At 47.3% G+C, this 24981-nt stretch overlaps 1 protein-coding gene across 3 annotated transcripts in view; it reads right to left on the reverse strand.

Annotated features, from left to right (window-relative positions):
- Positions 1-22653, reverse strand: part of QTGAL (queuosine-tRNA galactosyltransferase) — an 81365-nt gene extending 58712 nt beyond the window's left edge. The window contains exons 1-4 of one of the 3 annotated variants that reach the window (XM_075999849.1): positions 22565-22653; positions 20664-20780; positions 20466-20565; positions 11623-11687 (exon numbers count right to left, since the gene is read on the reverse strand). In XM_075999849.1, coding sequence (XP_075855964.1) covers positions 11623-11687; positions 20466-20565; positions 20664-20780; positions 22565-22609 — 327 coding nt within the window. In that variant the 5' untranslated portion in view covers positions 22610-22653. Of the gene's footprint in view, positions 1-11622; positions 11688-20465; positions 20566-20663; positions 20781-22560 lie in introns of all 3 variants that reach the window. The other 2 variants (XM_075999850.1, XM_075999851.1) reach the window with 2 other exon arrangements.
- Between the last annotated feature and the right edge of the window lie 2328 nt (positions 22654-24981).

Consider the following 24981-nt stretch of genomic DNA (forward strand, 5'->3'; position numbering starts at 1 on the left):
CACGCTGGCAGTGCTGGAGCAGGGATCCCAGCCCAGGCCAAAACGCCTCCAAACCCCACCCACGGAAGGGACCGGCAAAGGAACCATCCTCGACAGAGCAGTCGCCTCCCCCTAGACGTGGGAGGGCAATATTGACAGCGGGGAACACGTAACAGAAGGAATGGCCCAGAAAAAAACGGCAAAAATATTTTCTGTCTCTTTAAAACGTCCCCGACTCCTTTTTGCCCCACTGGTGGGGGTGGGGGGAGGCAACGGCCTTTGCCCTTTGTGCTGCAGGTGCTGGCTCGAGGGAACTGTCCGGCCGAGGTCACGCAGGGAAGGGACTGAGACGGGACCATCAGAAGCATCAGCTGCAGTCCAACAGCAATTGCCTGGCGCTGAATGGCCTCCCCTTAAAGCTCTGCATTTCTGCTTACGATTAGGAACACTGGTACTTTTTGGTGGGAGTCTGTCATTTTCCTCACTTGCTGGCAAATTAACAAATCTCTTTTCCTTTCCCCAACCACTTGTCCTTGTTCTTCTGATGTGGCCTTGAGGACAAGCGCCGAGCTTTTGGTGACAATCCTGCTCTGGCCAAGTAAGAAAGTCACGTAAACTATATTAAGTTTTCAAAGCAACAAAGAGAGTTAAGGTAGTAGGGAACTACTGGGCCGAATCTCAGAAGGGCACAAGCCTAGGGAGCACACAGTGTGTCTGCACGAGGCCTCTGCTGGTCTAGAAGGAACAGCTGGTTCTCAGGCACGTAAATGTGGTTCTGATAACCGTGTGAGGCTGGGCTGCTCACGCTGTGGGCAGGAGGCTGCTAGACGTGCACGTGATTGCAGCTCAGGCCACCAGGGGCCACCTCCTCAAGGCAAGCGTGGACAAGAGACATGGCCCAGCAGGGACCTCCGGCCTCAAACACGGACTGGGGACGTTCCAGGATAGCGGTTCTCCAGGAAACCGGAGAAGCGAAGCAAAATCTTCTCTGAGGAAATGGACATTCATCTGTGAACTAAAGTTGTAAGCCCCCCATGACTGAATGGATCCCTCTTGGCCAAGGGGACCCCCAAAAACAAAAATTAAAGCTGAGTTGCAGCCATGAGGAGAAGGGAGGTCAGACAGGCTTAGTTATGCCCTGTTGCTTTTGGAGTTACTCTTTGTAACAATATGATATAAAATCATTACAAGCCCAAGGCCATGTAAGACAGAGGTTAAACCACACATGCAGGTCCCCAATATACTAAACAGACCACATCAGTCTCAGTATATGTCCAGTGTGTATGTCTGGCAGTTTGTCTCTGATTCACAGACTTCCTTAACTTAAAACATGCCAAGCCTTTAGACAAAGCTTCATTTCTTTAACCAATTACAAATCAAAGAATCTGTAAACCTACCCATAACCTGTCGGCCCCAGGTGGAGACGTCCTGCCTTTTTGGGCCAGACTGATATACGCCTTCCATGTACTGATTTATGCCCCTACGTGTAATTCCTCTCTCCCTGAAATGTATAAAATCAAACTGGGACTCAGCCACAGCCAGACCTCTTGCTCAAGGCTTCTGGGGTGTGGCTCTCCGGGCCAAGGTCACACATATTCAGCTCAGAATAAACCTCTTTAAATTATTTTACAAAGTTTGGACTATTTTCTGTTGACATATCCAAAGCCTCAAATTAACTCCACAGAGAACTGTTCAAATAAAATGGCCAGTACACAAAGATACCCAGGCATGGAAGTAAAAATATACAAAACACCATATAATAAAAGCTTCAGATATTCAAATTACCACATAAAAAATACTTTGAAAACCCATACAAATTATAGTTTAAAAACTTAAAAAGATACAAGACATGAGCCAGGCATACAGTACAACTATAATTATATGCAGTATCTAGAACAGTCAAATTCTTAGAGACAGAAAGTAGAACAGCGGCTGGGGCAGTTAGTAAGCCTGGTCTAGCTGCCCTTGAGAAGCAAAAATAAACCCTTTAGATTCCTAGAACTTTTCATATGCACTTTCCAGTACACTATTAAAACAAAAGAAGCCTACACAAAGCCAAAACATGACCAAAAAAAAAACCAAACATAGAACAGAAACAGACACACAGGGAACCAGATGATAGAGCTATCGGACATGGACTTTAACATACTGTAATTAATACACCAGGGGATTAAAAGATTCTCTTACTTTAAAAAAAATCAGATGGACATTCCAGAAATGAAAAACACAACAACAAATTAAGACCCTAATAGAAGGGTTTGACAGTACACTAAACACAACACAAGAGCGAGTTAAAGGACTGGAGGATGACACAGACACAGGCTCAGAGAGCCAACCACGGAAACAGGAGACTCAAACACACCCCGGTGCAGCCGCAGCAGCGAGATGGCTGAGAACTTTACAAATTCAAAAAAAAAAAAAAAAAAATTGAGAATTTAAAAAAACACTATAAACCCCAAGCAAGATGAATTTCTAGAAAGTTCTAAGGACTACCTCTGGCTAGGTGCACAGAGCAAAACTGCAGGGAAGCAGGGGAGTAGAGCCCAAGAGCAAGGCCTTGCTAATCCCTTAGTCTCTGTCTGTCCCTGAAGTCCAGCTAGAGTCACTCTGAAGTAGACTTGCTAAGATGCATAGATTCCCCAGAACAACTATTAATAAATTTTAAAGTTAAAAATCAATAAATAATTAACAACTGTACACTAGCAAAATGGTAGGTATAAATCCAACTATATACAAATAATATTAAATATGAACAAACTCAATACTCCAATCAATAGGAAAGGCTATCAGACTGGACTGAAAACAAAAATAAAGCAAGATCCACCTATATACTATTTAAGAGACACACTGCACATCCATATACATGAATAGGTTGAAAGTAAAAGGAAAAAACAGGATATACCATGCAAAATTATAATCACAAGAGGGCTAAAGTAACTATACTAATACAGGACAAAACAGACCTTAAAACAAAAATGTCTGCTAGAGAGAAAAAGGGACAGGTTACATTGCTAAAAGGGTCAATCCATCAGAAAGATAACAAGTATAAACATGCAGTTGACCCTTGAACTACACGGGCGTGAACTGCACAGGTCCACACACATGCAGATTTTTTTCAATAACATTGATGCTGGGTGTACCTGCCTCTCCCGCCTCCCTTCCATGGCTCCACCTCTGCCCCCTCTGAGACAGCAAGGCCAACCCTCCTCTCCCCCTCAGCCTACTCAATGTGAGGGTGATGAAGATCTTTATGACAATCTGCTTCCACTTAATGAACAGTAAATATATTTTTGTGTGTTAGTTGACTGTTTATGCTATCAGTATGGCTATTAGTAAAGTTCCAGGGGAGTAAAGAGTGACACACAGATTTTCGACTGGGTGGGGGTTGACGCTCCCAATCGTGACTGTATTTATTTTGGGGGGAAGAGAGAAAGAGGTCATGCGCGAGGAGTGGGAAGGGGTTTTGGAGGTAGTCATTTTCTGTGGTGGTTGTATGAACATTTCCTTTATGACAATTTATTGAGTTGTATGTTTATGTTTTGTGCTCTTCTCTACATGTATCTTTCTTCACAATGAAATGATGACACAAATGGTATTTGAACACGACAAGGATGTCACTAGAATTGCTTCCATTCAACACTGTACTGGGGGTTCAAGTCAGCAATACAAACCAAGCCAAGAACAAGGAATAAAAGCCTCACAGATTAGAAAGAAAGAGGTGAAAGAATCTTTATTAACAGGTGACATAATCATTTCATAGTGAATGCTAAAGAATATACAAAATGATCTACTAGAATAAGCTAATTTATCATATTTATAGCAATAATACTGAGAGATGAATTTTTTAATACCACTTTTCAGTAGCACCAAAACCCATAAAATAATTAGGAATATATTTTGTTAAATTTATATTTAAGAAATGTATTATAAAAATTATAAAACATTACTGAGAGAAAATTAAGAAAGGCTAAATAAATGGAAAGATATACCATGTTTATGGATTGGGAGATTCCATATTGTTAAGATCCTCAAATGGATCGATAGATTCAGTGCAATCCCAGTAAGAAGTACGCCCTTCCTGGCTCTGGCAGCAACAGAATCGCTGGGGAGCTAGAGCCTGCCTGCGAGGCCTGGTGCGTGAGCCCAGGCCGTGGCTCGGAATCTGCATTTCCAACGCACTCTCTCCCTGGCCGGTGAGCCGGGACCAGCGCCCTGCAGGAGCCGCTGAGCAAACACCCAGGTCACCCCCCTTCCTAAGCCTCAAGATGAACACGCGCTACAAAAATAAAAATGTTTCAGAAGCTCACTACTGTGGGGCATTAGTCTCTCAAAATAATCGAGTTCAGTGGCATTCAGCGGGAGCTGCAGCCGGCCAAGAGCAACACGCTGTGGTGCCAGCAAAAACACACGGTGAACACGGCAGCCGAGTTGCAGGGCGCCTTTGACAGTGTGGGGACGTCCTCCCAGGGCTCACTCAACCCATTCCTGAACTGACTTTTGTTTTCCCTCCATTCGAGGAAAACCTTTCTGAACATCAATGTTTACGACGAGCAACATTTCTTCATGCAGAGAGAAAAGCAGAGGTGTCTACACAGGCAGAGCTCTTCTTGCTTTGCGGCTGCCAGTTCAAAATGAGGGACCCTCGGCCTCATAAATCAAGCGCATGTCTGCTTTTCAGTCAGTGCGGCTTGCGCCTTTTTGGGAACATTTACCACCGAAATCCTGTGGCCTGCCCTGAACCAGCTGAAACCACTCAAGGCCCTGGGTCTGAAACACAAGCCCATAATTTTTCTCTTGGACAAAAACAGAGGAACAGGACGGAAAGGAAGGGAGTGGCGTGTGTGGGCAGGGGAGGCAGGTGGTGTGGCCATCCCACCTGCCCCCACCCGCCTGCTGGCCTCGCCATCCGCGCCTCTGCAAACAGCCAAACGAGCAGGCTCTGCCACCGCTAGGTAAAGGGCTACAGACCAGCAAACCCCATGGAAGCATCAACGCACACTCAAGTCAGGTGATAACAGCTTTAAAACAGTTCTCTGTAGAAAACTGAATTTTCTGCTGATTAGTTATTTTAATACAGAAAGAATGTTTGTTTGCCATTTCTTGATACACTGCTAAAGACAAAATGAAAAATATGACTTTTTAAAGCCAGGCAAAGTACCTTTAATTTGAAAATGACTGAAGGTCACCTAAATTATAGACACAGTCACGTGCAAACACATATAACTTCCTATACGCCACTAGCTAAGACAGAAGAAATGACACCTACCCAGCCACAGTCTGTGACGATGACAGCAGCAGACACCAGTCCCAGGTGGCCCCCCCAGGCCTGTGCTCATGTTAATGCTGCTTAATTATTTTCTAAGTTGCAGCGGATTCACCAGCATTCTTTTCTAGATAATTTTAAGCTAAAACCCACAAGTCAAATATAGAAATCAGGTGGCATGTGATGGAGGGATAGGGAAAAACAAACTTCCTCACTGAGCTGGTCACATCTGCATGCAATAAGCTACTGACCAGCAGCTATTCTAAATATAGAGAAAATAACATCGTTCAGTCACCTCTTGGTAACCGCCATGCCCTGTGGTCAAATGCTTCGCTCTCAAAACCGCCCTCCACAAAGCACGAGGTCTTCTGCTCCGTTCCCGCTAAATGCCGGGTGGGGAGACCCTCGACCCCTCCTCTGCCAACGGCTCTTTACCTCCCTTCGTCTGTGGCCAAGAGCCGGAGGGGAAAGTAGAACTTAAACCTTAATAGTCACATCTGCCAACATTTCCACTGAGCAGCAGTTGGACAAAAAGTTTAACAGAAAAGGGTTTGAAATTGCTTTTTCAGTCATCTGCAAATGAGTTATTTAACAGATATTCCTCCCCTACTGATTCTGCGCTGGTTCCTCCTCCCACGTCACTAGAGAAAACAACAGGCTGCACGTGTCTAACGCTGGAGATGTGGGAGGGCAGAGCGTGGGGCACCTGCCGCCCCTGGACTTCCTATGAGACCTCATGGTTAGAAAAGTGGGGCGACCATGCACAGGGCTCAAGACAGCCCTCACTAAGAAGTGCAGTCTGACGTGTCCAGGCGGCAGGGCAGCTCTCCTGGTCATCTGGACCGGAGCCCCCACCGGAGGTCCTGCCTGGTCTCGGGTGCTGGGGCCTCACCTGGCTCCCAGGACACTCCAGCCAGGGCCTTCTCTGTCCACACAGGGGCCGGCCAAAGGCACCCCCTTCACTCTGCCTCTGCAGCTGCAAGGCTAGGAACCACCCACCTGTTCTGTCCATTTCAGATGTCAAAACACGCCTGCTGTTTTCCCTGGGAAAATCAAGAGAGAAGGAACCACCAGGCTCAGCAGATCCCATCAGCAGGGCCACGCGTCAGAGAGAATGCCCGTCGCACGAGTCTCCCTGCTGCCGACAGACCAGCAGCGGCCTCTGGCTAGACTGTCTTCCAGACGGGCCCTCGCTGTTTTTAACTCAAACATCGAGTCCCTATCGGAACTGTTGTTTTGTTGTTGCTTTTCTAAATAGTTTCTTAAGCAGAAGTCAAGTCACCTCCAAGAGCACAGGGCAGTTCCAAGGGACACGACGAGGCCAGCGCAGAAGCTGGTGGAGGAGACTCTCGCAGCCCTGCGGTCACCTCCCCACACCTCTGCGTGAACTTCACGGGACACCTAAGCCCGTTAGGAATAAACATGCTTCATGTGTAAGAACCGGGCTGCCTGCTTGGAGGGAGAGGGTGGAGACTGTCCGGAGACTGACCCCACCAGGACACACAGACGACTTCGGCACAGACGAGGATCTCTGTTGACACTGGCCTGGCAAATGGAGGCCAGGGCTGGTGACGGAGGCCGGGCAAGCGGTTTACGGCAGCGCCGGTCAGAAGATCGAACACCTGAGAGCAGCTCAGTGCCCACCAACGGGAGAATGGTGAACAAATGCAGCGTCTGCTCAGCGGAGCAGGACGGCAGCCGCGCTGAAGGGGCTGCAGGTAACAGAGACACAGGATAGCCCGGAAACGAACCCGCACAGATGTAACGACTGATTCTCAGCAAAGGCATCAGCACCATTCAGTGGAGAAAAGAAAGACTCTTCCACAGCAGGTGCTAGAACCGAACATCCACATGAAAAAGATTAACCTTGACATTTACTCTGCACCACGCACAGAAGGAAATTAATTTGAGATGGATAAGAGATCTCAGTATAAAAGTAAAAACTGGCCGCCGTGGTGGCTCACGCCTGTAATCCTAGCACTCTGGGAGGCCAAGGCGGGAGGATTGCTAGAGGTCAGGAGTTCGAAACCAGCCTGAGCAAGAGCGAGACCCCGCCTCTACTATAAGTACAAAGAAATTAATTGGCCAATTAATATATATAGAAAAAAGTAGCCGGGCATGGTGGCACATGCCTGTAATCCCAGCTACTTGGGAGGCTGAGGCAGGAGGATTGCTTAAATCCAGGAGTTTGAGGTTGCTGTGAGCTAGGCTGATGCCATGGCACTCACTCTAGCCTGGGAAACAAAGCGAGACTCTGTCTCAAAAAAAAAAGTAAAAACTGTAAAAGTAAAAGCTACTAGAAGAAAATATAAGAAAATAAATTCTCCTGTGAAGTAAAGATTTCTTAGGAAAAACATTCAACTATAAAAGAAAAAAAATCAATAAATTAGACTTCATCAACATTAAAAATTTCTGCACATCAAAAGTCACCATTAAAATATGAACAGGCAAGACACTTAGAGGAAACAATCACAAACCATGTGTCTGACAAGGACTTGCATCCACAATATATAACTCTTGCAACTCATTAATAGTGAGATTGATAACACAATTTTTTAAAAGGCAAAAGATGTGGGTATTTCACAAAAGAAGATTTATGAAAAGGTGCCCAATATAACCAGCCATCGGGGAAATATCGATTAAAACACAGTGGGATCCCCGTCACATCTGCTCGTGCTGCGGTCCCCAACCCCCAAGCGGCGGACTGGTGCTGTCCGTGCCTGTTGTGCAGCCGCACAGCAGGAGGTGAGGGGTGATCGCGAAGCTCACCTGTACTGACAGCCGCTCCCCATCCCTCGCACCACCGCCTGAGCTGCTCCTCCTGTCAGATCAGCAGCGGCATCAGATCCTCACAGGAGCGCAAACCCTACCATGAACTGTGCATGCAAGAGATCTAGGTTGTGGCTCTTGAGAGTCTAATGCCTGATGATCGGAGGCGGAGCTGGGGTGCTGCTGCCAGCGCTGGGGAGCGGCTGCAAACACAGATTATCCTGAGCAGAGAGGTCTGACTGCACAGAAAATGCGATGCGCTTGAATCGTCCCAAACCATTCCCCCCCTCCCCAATCTGTGGAAAAACTGTCTTCCAGGAAACCGGGCCCTGGTGCCACAGAGGCTGGGGACCACTGCGCTAGAATGACTGACACCCAGGCTGACAGCGTCACTGTTCACGCGCAGGTGGAGCAACTGGAACTCCACACCTGCCGACAGGGAGGCCGGCCCCTCCCAGACAGACACTTCCTCAGTCCCCAGCAAGGGACGGCCCCTCTCCCGTTACCATGGCAAGGCAGCCTTGCAAAGTCCAGCGCAAACACCATCTGCTGCTCCAACTTTACCAAAATTCACCCTAGTGCCATTTTATAGACGCATTTTAACTAAACCCTGAGAACAGTCCCGATTTCTAGTGCCGGGGCCAAGGCTTCCCTGCTCACACTGTGTGCCATCACCTTTCTCTGCTCTCCCTGCAGCCGAGCTCACACCCGATCAGGCAGGTTCCTCCTCTCTCAGCACACCGTCCCCGTCACACCAAGCCCCCTGCCACCGCCCCATCCACCAGTGTCCGAGACTGACTCGACCAGGTACCAACCCACTCTGGTCTCTTCCCACCCCCAGGTCAAAGGGCATGTCCAGGCCCCACCCTCACTGTCCCCAGTGCTGAACTCACACGAGACCCAGCCACCGCTGCCAGGTGGCCCCAGGGACCACAGGGTTCCCCGTTCTACGAGCGCCAACCCCACACCCCCTCCTGCACCTCCCACACCCGTGGGCCTTTTCCTCCTGCCAAAGAAAGCTGTGAAGGAGACATGGAGAAAAAAGGGAAACTCAACTTTTCCTCTTTTCTTTCAGCCCAAGATGGAAAGAGTGGCCGCCGTGGAGACTCACATGTTGGGGAGATCTTAAAACACTGTGAGGACGGGTGTGACCTGCCCGTCACAAACTCAAATCTTATCACCACTGTTGTCAGTAGGGAGTAACACAAGATGACTGTAGAACATTTCAGAAGAAATAATCTTAAACAGAAAAAAAGAAAATTGCCACAATCCCATCACCCAAAAGCAATAAAAAGCACAATTTTCAGTGCGGCGGGTGCAGCTGCCTTTGGTGGAAACGTTCTTTGTGCAGGAAAATGTTAGGTGGATAGTCCAAGCATGAAAACATGAGCCCAGAGAAGGGAGGAAGGCTGAATGTTCTGTGTAAGAAAACGGGGGAAATCCGAGGCATTTTGGTCTAAACAGAAAAGAGCAAGACGAGATGAAAGCACTTGCAGGCAGGAAGCCACGCCGGGTGCAGTGAGTGGCAGGAATGTTCCACGTGCAGTCCCACCCGTGTGCACACCCAGCCACGTGTCCCCAAAACTTCCCGCACCGAGACCTCTACCCAGGGTCCTGCGAGTCGAGGACGAGAGCTGAGTCGCTGAGGGATGAGAAGCTGGTTCCCATGAGAACCCAGTTGGCATGAGCAAAGCCCAGCCAGGCTGACCTGGAGCAGACAGCTCCCAGCCCCCCAGGAGCACAAACGCCTTACGGTTTCTTTAAAAGTGATAGAAAGACAATTCAGGCCAGGCGCGGTGGCTCACGCCTATAATCCTAGCACTCTGGGAGGCCGACGAGGGCGGATTGCTCAAGGTCAGGAGTTCGAAACCAACCTGAGCGAGACCCCATCTCTATTATAAATAGAAAGAAATTAATTGGCCAACTAATATATAGAGAAAAAATTAACTGGGCATGGCGGCACATGCCTGTAGTCCCAGCTACTCGGGAGGCTGAGGCAGGAGGATTGCATGAGCCCAGGAGTTTGAGGTTGCTGTGAGCTAGGCTGACGCCACGACACTCAATCTAGCCTGGGCAACAAAGTGAGACTCTGTCTCAAAAAAAAAAAGACAATTCACAGTTAAGCATAGACTATGTGAGCAATTTCATGTTCCCTCTTCACCCATTGCAATCATTTGTCCTGTTATTAAAAGTTCTTTGTGAACATTCAGGGATTTCCTCATGGAGATCTACTACAATCTCCGTCACCGTGACTCCACCAGCACAGAGCAACTTTTTTCTAATTTTCCATCCTAATAAACAACCTGAAGCTTCTTTGGTTTTTTGTTTTTCTGGGTTTTTTTGTGTTTTTTTGAGACAGAGTCTCACTTTGTTGCCCTGGCTAGAGTGCCGTGGCATCAGCCTAGCTCACAGCAACCTCAAACTCCTGGGCTCAGGTGATCCTCCTGCCTCAGCCTCCCGAGTAGCTGGGACTACAGGCATGTGCCACCATGCCCGGCTAATTTTTTCTATATATTTTTAGTTGGCCAATTAATTTCTTTATATTTATAGTAAAGACAGGGGTTTCACTCTTGCTCAGGCTAGTTTCGCACTCCTGACCTTGAGTGATCCTCCTGCCTCGGCCTCCCAGAGTGCTGGGATTATAAGAGTGAGCCACCGCTCCCGGCCCAACCTGAAGCTTCTTTGTACACAAATCTTTTCCAGAGACACTCCTAGAAGTGAAATTTAGGCATCAAGCCGTAGCGTTTTTACAGTTCCTATTACATAACACAAAACCATGCCACTCTGTGTTGTATCGCACAACATTTATACTTTCCAAAACGCTGAGTATCTATGTGTTTTAAAAACATTATTAATTTGAGTTTTAGCAGAATCTCACTAACTTAATCTGTATTTGATGACAAATGATTTAAATTGTTAGAAAAGTTCATCTGTCACTCTTACCTGCCCTTGGCCTGTTTACCAACTTTGTGTTTTCTTACCAACTTTTATGAATCATTTCTACTTAAGGTTATTAATCCTGTAAGTATCTTTGCCAATATTGACCTAGTTTATCTTCATTTCTTTATATTATTCTCTGATGATAAACTTTACATTTTTACATAATCTTATTCATCATTAACTAAGTGCTACAGCAATTAAACAGCAACAACCTATTAACCTTAACTTTTTTTTTTCTTTTTGAGACAGAGTCTCACTTTGTTGCCCAGGCTAGAGTGAGTGTCGTGGCGTCAGCCTGGCTCACGGCAACCTCAAATTCCTGGGCTCAAGCAATCCTTCTGCCTTAGCCTCCAGAGTAGCTGGGACTACAGGCATACACCACCATGCCCGGCTAATTTTTTCTACATATATTAGTTGGCCAATTAATTTCTTTCTATTTCTAGTAGAGACGGGGTCTCGCTCTTGCTCAAGTTGGTTTCGAACTCCTGAGCTCAAACGATCCGCCCGCCTCGGCCTCCCAGAGTGCTAGGATTACAGGCGTGAGCCCCTTAACTTTTAAGTGTGATCGTAACATATTAGAAAAATGATTTAAGAACCACACTAAAAGATATGAGCATTTAATTATTCAACCATCATTTAAAGTATGCATCATAAACAAAAGAGTTACTTACTGCATCCAAAAAGCAAAGGTAATCCCCTGAGCTCTGGGCGATTGCTTGATTTTTAGAATATCCGACTGTTAAAAAAAGAAAAGAAAAACTCTTGTAACTCAATTTACGGCAGCATTCTCTTTCACAAAGCTTTATATACCACACACTGTATAAGAAAGCTGGGACATCCTGCACCAAAGCCTGGGTCAGCTTTGAAGGGATAAAAAGAAGTCCATGGGCCACGCTGAGTGACAGCCAGGAGCACGGTGCAAGCAGGCACTGGCCACCCCGCACTGCCCATGGCAGTAGACGCTCCTCGGAGAAAACAAATCCAGTAAACACTGCCTGAGTACAGACAGCACTGGACTAAGTCCTGGGGATAATTTTTAAAACACAAAAGTGAAATTAAAAGGACGCCTGTAACATCTCTGCTGGTGGAGCAGGGACCTGGTGAGCAGGGAAGCGGGTGGCTCGCACACGCGTGACCGTCGGCAGAGCTCGCTGAGCTGGACACGTGATGGCCGGCTACCTGAGAGTATATTTCTGTGACCAGCTGAAGCCACTGCCGGCATCGACCACACGGGAGCAGGTGCACGGCCTGGGACCGGCCCTAGTCATGCAACTGCTCCGTGAGACCCAGCAGAAGAGTCTGCACAGCCCACAGGAGCAGCGCCCGTCGAGACAACCCCAGACTGGGAGCTGCCCAGTGCAGATGGAAAAGCCGGAAATACACTAATGCATGGTGACGCTCACGTCACTTCCGAGCGAAGAAGCCAGACACCGAGGAGGGGAGGGGAGGGGACTCTGGCGCGGGCGCAAGGCTGGCCACGATTCCCCTGCGCCGCCCTGGGGAGGGGAGGGGTGTGGCTGCAGACCCCAGGGGGCTGCCAGGGGCTGGTGACGTCCTGTTTCTTCACCGGGTGCCGAGTACCTGGTGTGTTCCGTCTGCGAGCCCTAATCCAGGTGTGCAACTATAATATGTATACTTTTCTGAATGGATATTTATTATACTTTAGTGAAAGTTTCAAAACATCCTTGCCTTCAAAGATGTTATAACTAAGCTGGAAAAAAACGTTAAACGATAACCCACAGTTAAGTGCCAGATGAATGGTGCCCCCAAAAGTACTAGGGAGATTAAAAGAAGATGAAATTACCCACAAGGGAGTTGCAGAGGGAACGTGAGGCTGTCAGAATTCAAACTGAGAGTGGAGCTGTCACTGAGGGTGATGGGCAGGCTGGGGGTGCCCGGTCGTGCATCTGGGGGGCTGGGCAGAAGCCAGCTCCTGCAGGCATTGCTGGGCTAACAGGGCACCTGGGAGGTCTCTGAGCAAGGAGCAACACCCAGACGCCAGCACTCTCAAGCCCAGCCTGGATGCTGGTAGGTCAGAGGGCATCGGCCCAAAGTGAGGGTGCTGCGGGGGTTTTGAGGGGCAAGGTACTGATTTCCCTAGAAAAGGTGTTGCCAACACCTGAATCATGTCAGCCACATGGTTAAGATTTGATGCCACCAAGAAAAGCCACACAAAGAAAAACTGGTGAGTACAGAGTTAAAGCAATAAACCTTTCTGGTGCTCAAAGGCAAGACAAGCTGGAGAAAGTGTTCAGACCAAGAGGACACTGGCCAAGGGTGCGTTTCAGCCGTATCTACGGCACCCCCCCCCACCCCGGTTTCCTGCTGCAGGAGGGGAGCGACCCCACAGGGCCTGCTCCTGAGAGTGCTCAGGCAGGCTCACACCACGGGACGCTGCAGCAGAGACATGAGAGGCAGGAAGTCTCCATCCCTCATTCGTGCTCTGGAAGGATCTGACCTGCAGACGTGGGTGCCCTGTGGGTCGAGGGTGTTTCACACAAGGTAGCAGTTTAATTCCTGGTCCCCGATTTCAAAGAGCCACAGGTATTAACAAGAGCAAAAGAGGAAATGCACCCAGGGAGGCAAAGTGCCCGGCTGGGGATGGTGGATTAGTGGCCATGGCCAAAACAGCTGTAGCTAAACCCCACCCTCAATTGCAAAGCGAGGCAAGCAGAGAGAAATGCCTCGTGACAACCACAACCAAAGAGCTGCTTGTGAAAAACAAGAATGGGAAGAGACTTTCCATGATCACACTGAAATTAGTAAGAGTTCTGTTCTGAAAGCTGCTTATTAGATCCAGGTTTTAGAAGGAGAGAAACTGAATCCATGAATTTGGATACGAAGGAAGATGTATCTCACTAAGGAGGTGGGAAGCTTCTCACAATGAATCTTGTGTTTGGCAAAGACAAGGGATTTGCTCTAATATCGCTGTTTGGAGGAAAGTCGAACGTCCGTGCCGGGCCCATGTTTGGGGAGGCCAGTCCCTCTGTGACAGAGTCAGTTGCCACGGTCACAGCGGGAAGATTCGCGCTTGGGGAGATGGTAACACTCTTGGGGAGAAGGGTAGGACGTGCTTTGCTTCGATTTTGGCAAGGGCCCACATTGTTAAGAAATGTTTTGCTCTGTTATGGTATGAAATCATACTAAATGAATCTTAATCCATTTTAAATACATAACACTTTTGAAAATAGACACTTTGGATCTATGTTATCTAACAGTCAATACAACTTTTCCTACTCAAGAAATTATGATGATAGGAAAATACGTCATTTCAGATACAACCCAACCGACTCTGTTTTATCAATGTGTAGTGCGGACTCCATGAATTCTCCTCACCCACACTTCAGACAGACAGTGGGAAGGCCTCATGTCATTTGGTCCTTCACAACTCCACAACTGTCATTAACAGAATACACATGAACGTGACGTGGATCAAGTCATAGCTAATGGATAAAAAGTATTTCATGAAAGACAAAACTTGTTTTAAAAATGGAGATGAGTCAAGGAGTGTCACAGCGCTTACCAGTTTGTTTTCATCCAACTACGGAAGATGCAGAACATCTTTTAAATTAAATGATATGAAAGATGGTTCTAGTAGTTTCAGAAACTAGTTGGTTTACACACATTTCAGAAGCAAACTGAAACAGGTGTTCTACAATAACCAATTTATAAAGAGTTTTCTGTTTCAAATACACTAAAGATACGAAAACAAGAAATACTTTGAGGGAAAATATTAACATCTTTCAAACACATGAGATGAAGATGAAGATGAGGACGACCGCAGCAGAACAGCTGCTAACTCTGCCCGAGGGCCTCCTGCTCGTGCCTGTTCCAAACACCCTGTGGCTCATTCCACACCCTCACAACACGCCAAGACAGATGCCTCCTGTTATGGTCATTTCACAAGGAAGGAAACCGAGGCATGCAAGGTGGCAGCGGCACCAGCCCTGGCAGCCTGGCTCCAAACCCTCCCTCTCGGGCACCTGCTCCACACCTGCGACCCTACACATGCCCCGTCCTGCAGGAGAAAAGCAGAACACACCTGCTCACGCCCACTGAGACGCATTTCATGTACGGCTTCCCTGACAACATCAAGCCAGAAAGTTCAATATGAACTTTTAAAAATAATAGATGCTTCTTGTTTTAAAGGACCAACTTTAAAAAATTACCTTGACTTAAAATTGTTTCTTAAATATTTTATACGTTGTTCTGCTTTCTTAATCATGGCACCCCGGCTACCACCTGTTAGGAACGTGACGTGAACAGGGTGGGGAGCGTATTTCGAAACAAGGTTCTGTTTCATTCTCTGAAGCCCAACGGAACTGTAATCCCCTTCCACCAATATCCACCCTCTACTTGGCCAAAAAACAGAACAAAATGAATTAAATATCGCAGGAGGCTGCAAAAGGCAAAGACATCCACTCTGGTGCTCTCAGGTTGGGAGGACTCACCTTTAACCTGCTTTTGTGAAGCAGCAACACTGTTCTACGAGAGCCAACGTTCAGAGAGGTCCAAGTCCGTTGGAGAGTGCCACCGGGAACTCAGAGAAAGGCAGCCTGGGCTCAGACCCCAACTCTGCTCTTTACACTTGAGTAAATCAACTAATATCCTCGTGGGACCAGGACAGCCCCTGCCCCCAGGGACCAAGAGGAGAACCAGGTGAGCTCACAGGAAGCAACAAACTCGCCTAGGATCTGTGAGTGGCTGAGGTGTTGCTGCCACTGATCACCCGACGGCACAGAAAACGGAAGGACGGACGGAGAATGCACAGAGACTGAGAGTCCAGGAGGAGCAGGAGTTGTCTTTTCCGCTCGTTCCTCCCCCCTGAACGCACCAAACCTACCCTGCAACCCCACAGAGCCCTCCGTCCACACACTCCACCCAGGAAATATTGGAGAAGTTGCTGAGAGTCACATGCTGGATCTGAACAGGACCCAGCAGCAGCCCTAGTACGCTCACACGAGGCATTCCAAGGGGACCCCAAACCTCCAGCCTGCCAGCCCTTGAAAGACACTGGAGTGATGAGATTCTTTCAGGAGAAGTCTGTTAGAAAGTGGGGTGAAGCCACACCACTCCTAAGAATAATTTAAGGCAGTAGTTCTTGACCGTGGATAAGCCTCACAACCTCCTGGGAAGCTTTAAAATCCCAGTGCCCAGTCTGTACCCCAGACCAAGCACATGAAGATATCTTCAGGCAGGATTCAGGCATCAGGTTTTTTAAAGCTGCCCGGATGATTCTAACATGCAACCAAAGCTGAGGACATTATTTTAAATGAAGACATGACTCCTAAAATCTATAGGTAGCTGAAAGTTTGTCACCTGCCCACCTCCACCTCTTCAACCCCGTGCAGTATGTGGAGGCATGTTTTCTTCAAGTCTTATATGAAAACTTTTAAGTCAAACTAAGGGGACACTGATCTATTACACTTAAAACTAGAATATAAAGCTAATCATTCAAACAGAATGAATGAAAAAACATAATGCTTGACTCAGCATTATGAAATGTCAAAATTCAAAAGTATAAAAAGAAAAATCTTAAACACTTTCAGAAAAGAAATCTTTAAAATAAGAGTCAGACTGACAGGAGATTTCTTATTCAAAACATGGGACACTAGAAGATAATGAGGCAATCTCTTTAAAATTCTAAGAAAAAATTGTTTTGTACCTAGAATTCTATACCCAGCCAAACTGACAACTGAGCATAAGTTTAAAAAAAAAAAAAAGGCACTGTTGGACAGGCAAGAGCTCTAGCTGGGTGCAGTGAGTGGCTCACGCTGTAACCCTAATGACGTTGGGGCTGAGGCAGCAGGATGCTTGAGGCCAGGAGTTCGAGAGCCCTAAATATTTTACCATCCATATATCAGACATGGAAAAATTATTTGAAGAGGTACTCTAATAAAATGAAAAAGGAACATATAAAAAGAAAATGTTTTTTAAAAAAGAGAGGAAATAGAAACCCCAAATAATGGCACATAAGTAGGAACTAGAGGTAGAGAATAGAGCAAAAGATTATTTAAAGGCTCCGTTAAAATTTTGACACCTGGGAAATAAAATCCCCTACTGTGCAGCAGAGGTTTCACTTCCTCCTGAGTCTAACCCCACTGCATGCTCTGCAGCAAGTGCACTTACATATTTATGGCACCGTGAGTGCTGTTTTTACAAGGTTTGAATTATTAGAATCAACCTACTAGAAAAGCACATAGAACAACAAGAGTTATAGAAGAGAATATAAACAGTATAAGCCCTGACAACGTAAGGATATTACAACAAACAAAAACTCCCAGGGAGGGAAGAAGGCAAGGGAAGTGTGGAGCACTGTGAACGAGCTCAACATTCCTCTTTCATGGCAAGTGTCAGCGGACACTGAGTGAGTTAGATAAGCCAAGCAAGAAGAACTAAGATCCACTGGCTACTCAGTTCTTGTCACCAGATGCTGGTATTAAAAAAAAAACTTGCTTTAATTAATCAAAGCTGACATTTGTGAAAATGAGGAAATGATTTTTTTGCCCTCTGAATATAGACTACAAGACTAGTTTTTCTGGGAGAGGTTGAGACTGTGCTACACAAGTGTTGCTCTCATGAACGCTGCAGCATCAAGTCTTACCGCTAAACCTGACACATAACTCAAAAACAAAAACTACGGACCAATTTTCCACATGTCAATACGGATGCAAAAGTCCTAAAGAAAATTCAGTAACTATTGTATAAAAGTATTATCATGGCCAGGCGTGTGGCTCCCACCTGTAATCCTAGCACTCTGGGAGGCTGAGGGGGGCGGATCGCTCAAGGTCAGGAGTTTGAAGGATCGCTCAAGGTCAGGAGTTTGAAACCAGCTCAAGAAAGAGCGAGACCCCATCTCTACTAAAAATAGGAAGAAATTAATTGGCTAACTAAAAATATATAGAAAAAAATCAGTCGGGCATGGTAGCACATGCCTGTAGTCCTAGCTCCTTTGGGAGGCTGAGGCAAAAGGATTGCTTGAGCACAGGAGTTTGAGGTTGCTGTGAACTAGGCTGGTGCCATGGCAGGCACTCACTCTAGCCCGGGCAACAGAGTGAGACGCTCTCTCAAAAAAAAAAAAAAAAAAAAGTACTGTCATGTCATTGCTGGCTTATTCTAGCACTACAAAAGTGGTTAATTGTTAAGAAAAATATTAACATAAGGAAAAGAAAACAAGCGATCACCTTAATATATACCTAAAATACATCTAATAAAATTCAATACTGATGTCCCATTTTCTGAAGGCTTACTAAATTAGAGATCACAAGTGAACCTCATGAAGGGTTATCTTTCGTAAAGCAACAGTGAATATCACAGTTAACACTGAAATTCCCACTAAGTCAGGAACAATCAGGGGTTTGGCTACCATTAATGTGGTTTTGCACTGTCATTCTATGCTTCTTACCCTGATCAAAAATAAGAAAATAAAGTGTAAAATTAGAAAAAAAATGAAAGTATAATATTTGTTCAGGATTAGACTACCTAAACAGAAAACCTAAAATAACACATGAAAAAATACCAGAGTTGGATGAGATAGTGAACCACACAACTAGCTGTTTCCCTCCCCCTCTACACAATTCCACCACTAGAAATGCCACAGGAATAAAAGATAACAGTAAGACTCTGAACTCCTGGTTTAAAAACAGTAGGAACCTCTGCAGGAGACAGCAGGAGCTACAGCCCGGCAGGAGAAGAAAGCCACACACCACCTTCTAGACCGTGTTTTCATTCCGCCCACTGCTGCTGAAGCCAGCTCACAGCCCAACTCCTCACTGAGAAGTGAAAGGACAGCAGACGCAGACGGCAGCTACCTCGGCCACCTTCCCCTCAGCCTGACCTCTTGAAAGGGACAGGAATTGCACAGAAGGAAGGAAGATAAACAGGCGAAGGCACCACAGGCAGCACCTGTGGGAGCCCTCCTGTGTGGGAGGGGCTGGGGCAGCACGCAGGGAGCGAGGGAAGGGAAATCGCACTCGTGATGGGGAAGTCCCCTCGTTATGGCGTCCACCTGCCAACACTCACGCGTGCCAGACAAGGATGTGCGAGAGCCGGGAAGTATCTTCTCCAACCACAATGAAATGAAACTAGAAATAAATAACAGAAGGAAAACTGGGAAATTCACAAAGAAGTGAACACTAGACAACACACTCTTAACTCAAGGACTGTCACGTGGGTTGTATTTAACTCAGGCTAGTTTTTGAGTCCGAGGCTGAGTGAAGCAAAACCCTGCAGTTGGTTCGTGAAAATCTTACTTGCAGATGTTCTTACTGTTACAATTAATATAGATGATTTAATTCTAAAAACGTGGATTGTGTTGCATATAACCCTCATGCAGAAAACAATAAAAAATAAATAACAAATTAGAAAGGGTCGTTTTAGTAAAACATTGTGGCAGGGAAAAAAATTTTTTTTCTAGTGTGGCAGTGAATGTGTTAAACCACCAATCGGTCAAAGAAGAAATCACAAGGGAAACAAGAATATGTTGAGACAAATAAAAACAAAAACACAACATAACAAAACTTATAGTATGCAACAAAGCAGTGCTCAGAGAGAAGTTTATAGCTATAAATGCCTACAGGAAAAAGATCTCAAATCAATAAACTAACTTTCCACTTTAAGAAGCTAGAAAAAGAAAAGTAAACAAACAGCTAAGAGAAAGAAAGAATAAAGATCAGAGTAGAGATAAAATAAAAAATGAAAACCAGTGTTCAAACAAAAGCTTGTACACAAATGTTCACATCAGCACCGTTCACTATAGCCAAAAACCAGAACCACCCAAATGTCCACCAATTGATGAACAGAGAAACAAAATATGGTATATACATACAATGAATATTATCCTTCCATAAAAAAGAATGAAGTACTGATATATGCTATAACATAGATGAACCTTAAAACATTATGCTAAATGAAAACCAGTTACGAAAGAGCACATATTACACGCTCCCATTTATATGAAATGTCCAGAATAAGCAAATCTATGGAGACAGAAAGCAGATCAGTGGTTGCACAGGGCTGGAGTCTTCTGAGTGCTATTAACAGAATACCACAGACTGAGTGGTTTATGTACAACAGAAATTTATTTCTCATAGTTCTGGAAGCTAAGAAGTCCAGGATCAAGGCACTAGCAGATTCGGTGTCTGGTGAGGGCCCACTTCCTAGTTCTTAGGGGCGAGAGAGCTCTCTGGGACCTTTTTTATAAAGGAACTGATCTTCCTGAGGCTCCAATCTCATGACCTAACCACCTCCCAAAGTCCCCACCTCCTAACACCATCACACTGGGGGTTAGGTTTCAACATGCGAATTTGGAAGGGGACATGAACTTTCAGACCATCGCAACAAATCCTTACCAAAGAATAAGGAACTTAGGTCTAGTAGGTTCTGAATAAGTGGTAAACCTACTTATCACCACGATACTTTTTTCCTAGTATTTGAACAACATAAAACTATTTAAGTATGTAAGTTGATAAGAAACCACAAATTATGGCTTAATCAACTAAACACATTTACTGACCTCCTCGGGGAGAAGGAGAATCATGCCCTCCAATGACCACAAGGATGCCAGAATCTTCTAACTTCACTTTCCATTTTTCAATGATAGTCCCAGACTTGTCCTGAAAGCATGGGGTTGGCAGGTTAGGAAAATTCCCTTGGAACAGTCAGATGTGACTTACACTAGGGCTAAATCACCCGAGAGAAAGTTCATGAATACCTTACTGGCATCGTTAAATATAGAGAGCTCCATGGTGCCTTCAAAGTCCTGTTGCAAAACAGAATTCAAGCACTCGTCCAACCACGGCTCAGCATTGTGGACTGGGAGGATGATGGACTGGAATTCAAAAGAAAGGGAGTAATAGAAGTGTGAAAACTCAACTCCCTTCCCACTGCTCTAAGGTACCTCCCCTTCCCATCCTCACAATGCTCATTGCCAAATGGCAAGGCCTGGTTCACAGAATAGTCAAGAATAAGGTCTTCAATGAAAGCACATTCTCTGACAAACAAAAGGCGTCTATTCCTTCCCTCCAAGCTCTTAACACTGTTTTATTCCTTAAGATTTACCATGTCTTGGATTTCCCTGAATTGGTCTTTCCTATGCTTTTGAAAGGGGGAAACAATCTGAAAGGCATCAAAATTGTTCCTAATTCAATGGTACATTCCTGTGTTTTCCAGGCACTAGTCAGAACATTATCATTTTGGTTGAAACAAGCATCTGTGTACCTTCCAACCCACTCATGAAAATAGCTGGTCATTTTCTCAGTGGAATAAGCATTTCACCAAACTACAACACAGTAACTCCTTGAAGTAGCCTCCCTATGCTTTAACAAAATATGGGGTGGAGGGAGTTTGTTCAAAAGGCACAAGTTGAGAAAACGGGACATGAAACCATCTACACTTAGTAGGTCTGGTCTGGCACCAGCATTGCCCTTTTCTCATGGAGGCCAAGACTAAAACAAAAATTTCTAAAGTGGTTTGGAGTAAAACCAGTGGTACCTGACTATCAACAAAATAACTGATTACAGGAATTGTCTTAAATTTATACATTATATTAGGTGACACAGAATATCCACACAAGTGACAGTCCATCCCCACCCTGACTTTATACCCTACTGAAGAAAAGTGGGCAAATTCCTAAACAAGCAAATAAAAACACAGGCCAGTCAGGTGCGTGTATACACATATGCACATCCACACAAACACATGTATGTATGTGTACATGTGTGTATTGTCTATCTCTACATAATACAGGTATTCTTTAATACTAAATTCAAATGGTTATGAAAAGCTCATAGATTGGACTGCTGAAAAGGTAATTTTCAGCCAAGCTTTTTCCAAATGAAACCTCACTCAGAGGAGCTGACCCAACAGTGATACTCCTTCCTGGACTTAGTCCTATAAAACAGTCTCCTCATTTCTTTACATATTTACTTTACTTTAGATTTACTTTTTAAAGGAAAAGAAGAAAAGAATATTTTTTTTCAGGCTCTCCCATACCAAACATGTGAGTTTCTGTCAGAGATAGACCCTGATCAACCTCTATTCCCAGTTTTAGTAAGACTGACACAAAAAACAGACTGAGCCGCCCTGTGCCAAGCCTTCGCGCTAGTGCCCACACTACAGCTCGGGGGTGGCTCCTGCGTCAGGTGCGCGGGGCAGGTGCGCGGGGCAGGTGCGCGGGGCAGGTGCGCGGGGCAGGTGCGCGGGGCAGGTGCGCGGGGCAGGTGCGCGGGGCAGGTGCGCGGGGCAGGTGCGCGGGGCAGGTGCGCGGGGCAGGTGCGCCGTAGCCCACCCGGGACCCAGCAAGGCCGCCGCGCCCACGCCCCAGCGCGAACGGGGCACGGCGTGAGGCGCTCGCGGTGAAGTGCCCAGGTAGAGCCACCTGCCCTGAAGGCCCCCAGCCCCGCGCGGCATCGCTGCACCTCTGGCCCCCACAGACGCCTTCCCCTTAGACTCGCGCCCCGCCGGCCCCCACACGCCCGGGCGGCGGAGCCGGAGAGGGAGACCCGGGAAGGGGAGCAGAACGGAAGCCGAGGAGCGTGGGGCAAGAGGGGACGAGGGCGGCGAAGGGCAGGGGCGCAGGTGAGGAAAGGTGAGGTGAATCCGCCTCGCACCTACCACGCGGGGCCTGGGGCCGGGCGCGGGGTCCCCCCGGGCGTGCATGGCGCGCGCTCCTCGTCCCGCCCCCACCTGGCGCGGCTGCGCGCGTCCCCGCCGCCAGGTCTACGGCGCGTGCGCGTGCGGCTCCAGGAGGCGGGGCGACGGCCGAGCCTCCTGCGATTGGCCAGGGGGCGGGGCATCGCGCACCCGGAAGTGCGCGCCCCGCGGGCCCCGAGCTCCCGCCGTTCCCTCTGACGCGAGGAGCTCGACTGTCACCGGTCGCTTCTCTGCGCCGCTCCTCGGCCCCGGCCTGGGCGCCTGGTCACTTGGTCACGCGCCGTGTGGCCTCAGTGACCCCGGTCGCGCGTGCCGTGGCGGCGCGGAGCTGGCACTCGCGAGGGCGCCGCGCCGGCCGGAGGGCGGAGACTGCGAACGCTCCCGGGCCACCGCGGAGGTCGCCGTGCGGCGTCGGAAACGCCTCGTTTCGTCGGCGCGGTGACCGACTGGCCCTGGGGGACAGCGAGGAGGCGGGGCTCCTCTCCGCACGCGTTGGTGGAGCCCGCCGGCCTCGCCCGCGGTGCGTCCCTGCAGCCCCGGCGAGGACCGCACTGAAAGCAGGCTCTGGGGACCAGTGCTCGTCCTTAGAGTGCGTCCCCTTCCGGGAACGCGGGGCCGCTGCTCTGCCATCGGAACCCCCAGCCCGGCGTGCGCTGCGCTGCGGACGCCCTCGGGGCGCCGGCTCGGTTCCTGCGGGCGGGTTCGGGTCAGCGAGCGCCGATGCCGGCTGTGTGACCCGGGAGCTGCGCTCGCCGGCGGGCCTGGGCTGCAGCGAGGGACCGTCCCCTGCGAGGGACTGTCCTCTGCGGCTGTGACGGCTCATGGGATACCCCACAGGGAGGGGTCGAGTGGACCGGGGCACCGTGGGGCTCACTGAGTCACCCCACAGGGAGGGGTTGAGCGGAGATGGGGCACCCTGAGTGGTCGATAAATGTTATCTGCTGTGATTAGCCCTGTGGTGCCTGCACACATAGATCATCCCCACTCAGGATTTGTTCTAATTGATTTAAACTAGTGATCGAGTCCTAATTAAAGAGCATATCTATAAGCGTCACTTCGGGGACAAATCGTTTGCTGTCCGTATTAAAATTAAATGCAAATTATTTAATCAAATTGTTACAACAAATCCAAACTTTTCTTTCAGGATCACCTCAGATGTGGTTTTTTCCCCCCTTTAAGTTGCATCATTATTTGCAAATCCTGTTGTAGAAGTTGAAACATTTAATTCAGATGAGTAAAAATGCATCCTAGAATTTGCTTCCAAGGATCTCATATTCTCCAAAAAGTTGGCATATTATGAATAGTTTCTTTTTTAAGTGATGGGATGCACTATAGGCTCATGGTAATTGATAAGGGCCAGAGATAAGAGCCAAAGATGATTTCTGGCACTGCCATGGCACCTGGCGTCCAAAATTGGGCTTGAATTGTCTTGCCTTCTTTTCATGTGCATCTTCTGCTGCCAGAAATTTGCTTTCCACTAGCTTCCTCCTAGTACAAACTTAATTTGAATCTCCTTTGTGGAAATATTCAAAGTTCCAAGATGCATTTCTGAAGTGCAATGTTGCCGGGCACGGTGGCTCATGCCTGTAATCCTGGCACTCTGGGAGGCCAAGGCGGGAGGATCATTTGAGCCCAGGAGCTCGAGAGGAGCCTGAGCAAGAGCAAGACCCTGTCTCTACTAAAAATAGAAAGAAATTAATTGGCCAACTAAAAATATGTAGCAAAAACTTAGCCGGGCATGGTGGCACATGCCTGTAGTCCCAGCTACTCGGGAGGCTGAGGCAGAAGGATTGCACGAGCCCAGGAGTTTGAGGTTGCTGTGAGCTAGGCTGACGCCACAGCACTCACTCTAGCCCAGGCAACAGAGTGAGACTCTGTCTCAAAAAAAAAAAAAGAAAGAAAGAAAAGAAAAGAAATGCAATGTCATAGCGATAGGATTCTAAAATCCAAGGGTGATGGAGCCTGAGGTCATTTCTGCCATAGTAGGAAGATTCTCATGCTGACAGGGACAGTGCCATGGGACTGAATCCCTACCCTGGTGAGGGACAGGAAGGAGGACAGGGGGCATCAGTTTGCTGGATTGAGATTGTGTGGTCTTAAATTGGAAGAAAGAGAGGTGGTGATAGAGGATACATTATGTCATATGGGCGCCTGAGGGGGAGCAGTACAAAATTCCCAATAGCTTTGGACTCACTGAGTGGACAGTTTTCTTTATTTTTAATTGTTTATGAAAAATGTTTGGTGTATACTGGCTGTATTCAGAGGGCTCAGTGCCAACTGCCAGGGGCTTGGAGCAGGGAAGACCAGGTGCCATGGTCTGATACATGTGCCACCTCCCAAGTCCATATGTTGTAGCCTAACCACCAAGGTGATGGTGT

Source organism: Microcebus murinus, unplaced genomic scaffold (assembly GCF_040939455.1).
Source record: "Microcebus murinus isolate Inina unplaced genomic scaffold, M.murinus_Inina_mat1.0 scaf010_hap2_Mmur4.0, whole genome shotgun sequence".
NCBI lineage: Eukaryota > Metazoa > Chordata > Mammalia > Primates > Cheirogaleidae > Microcebus > Microcebus murinus.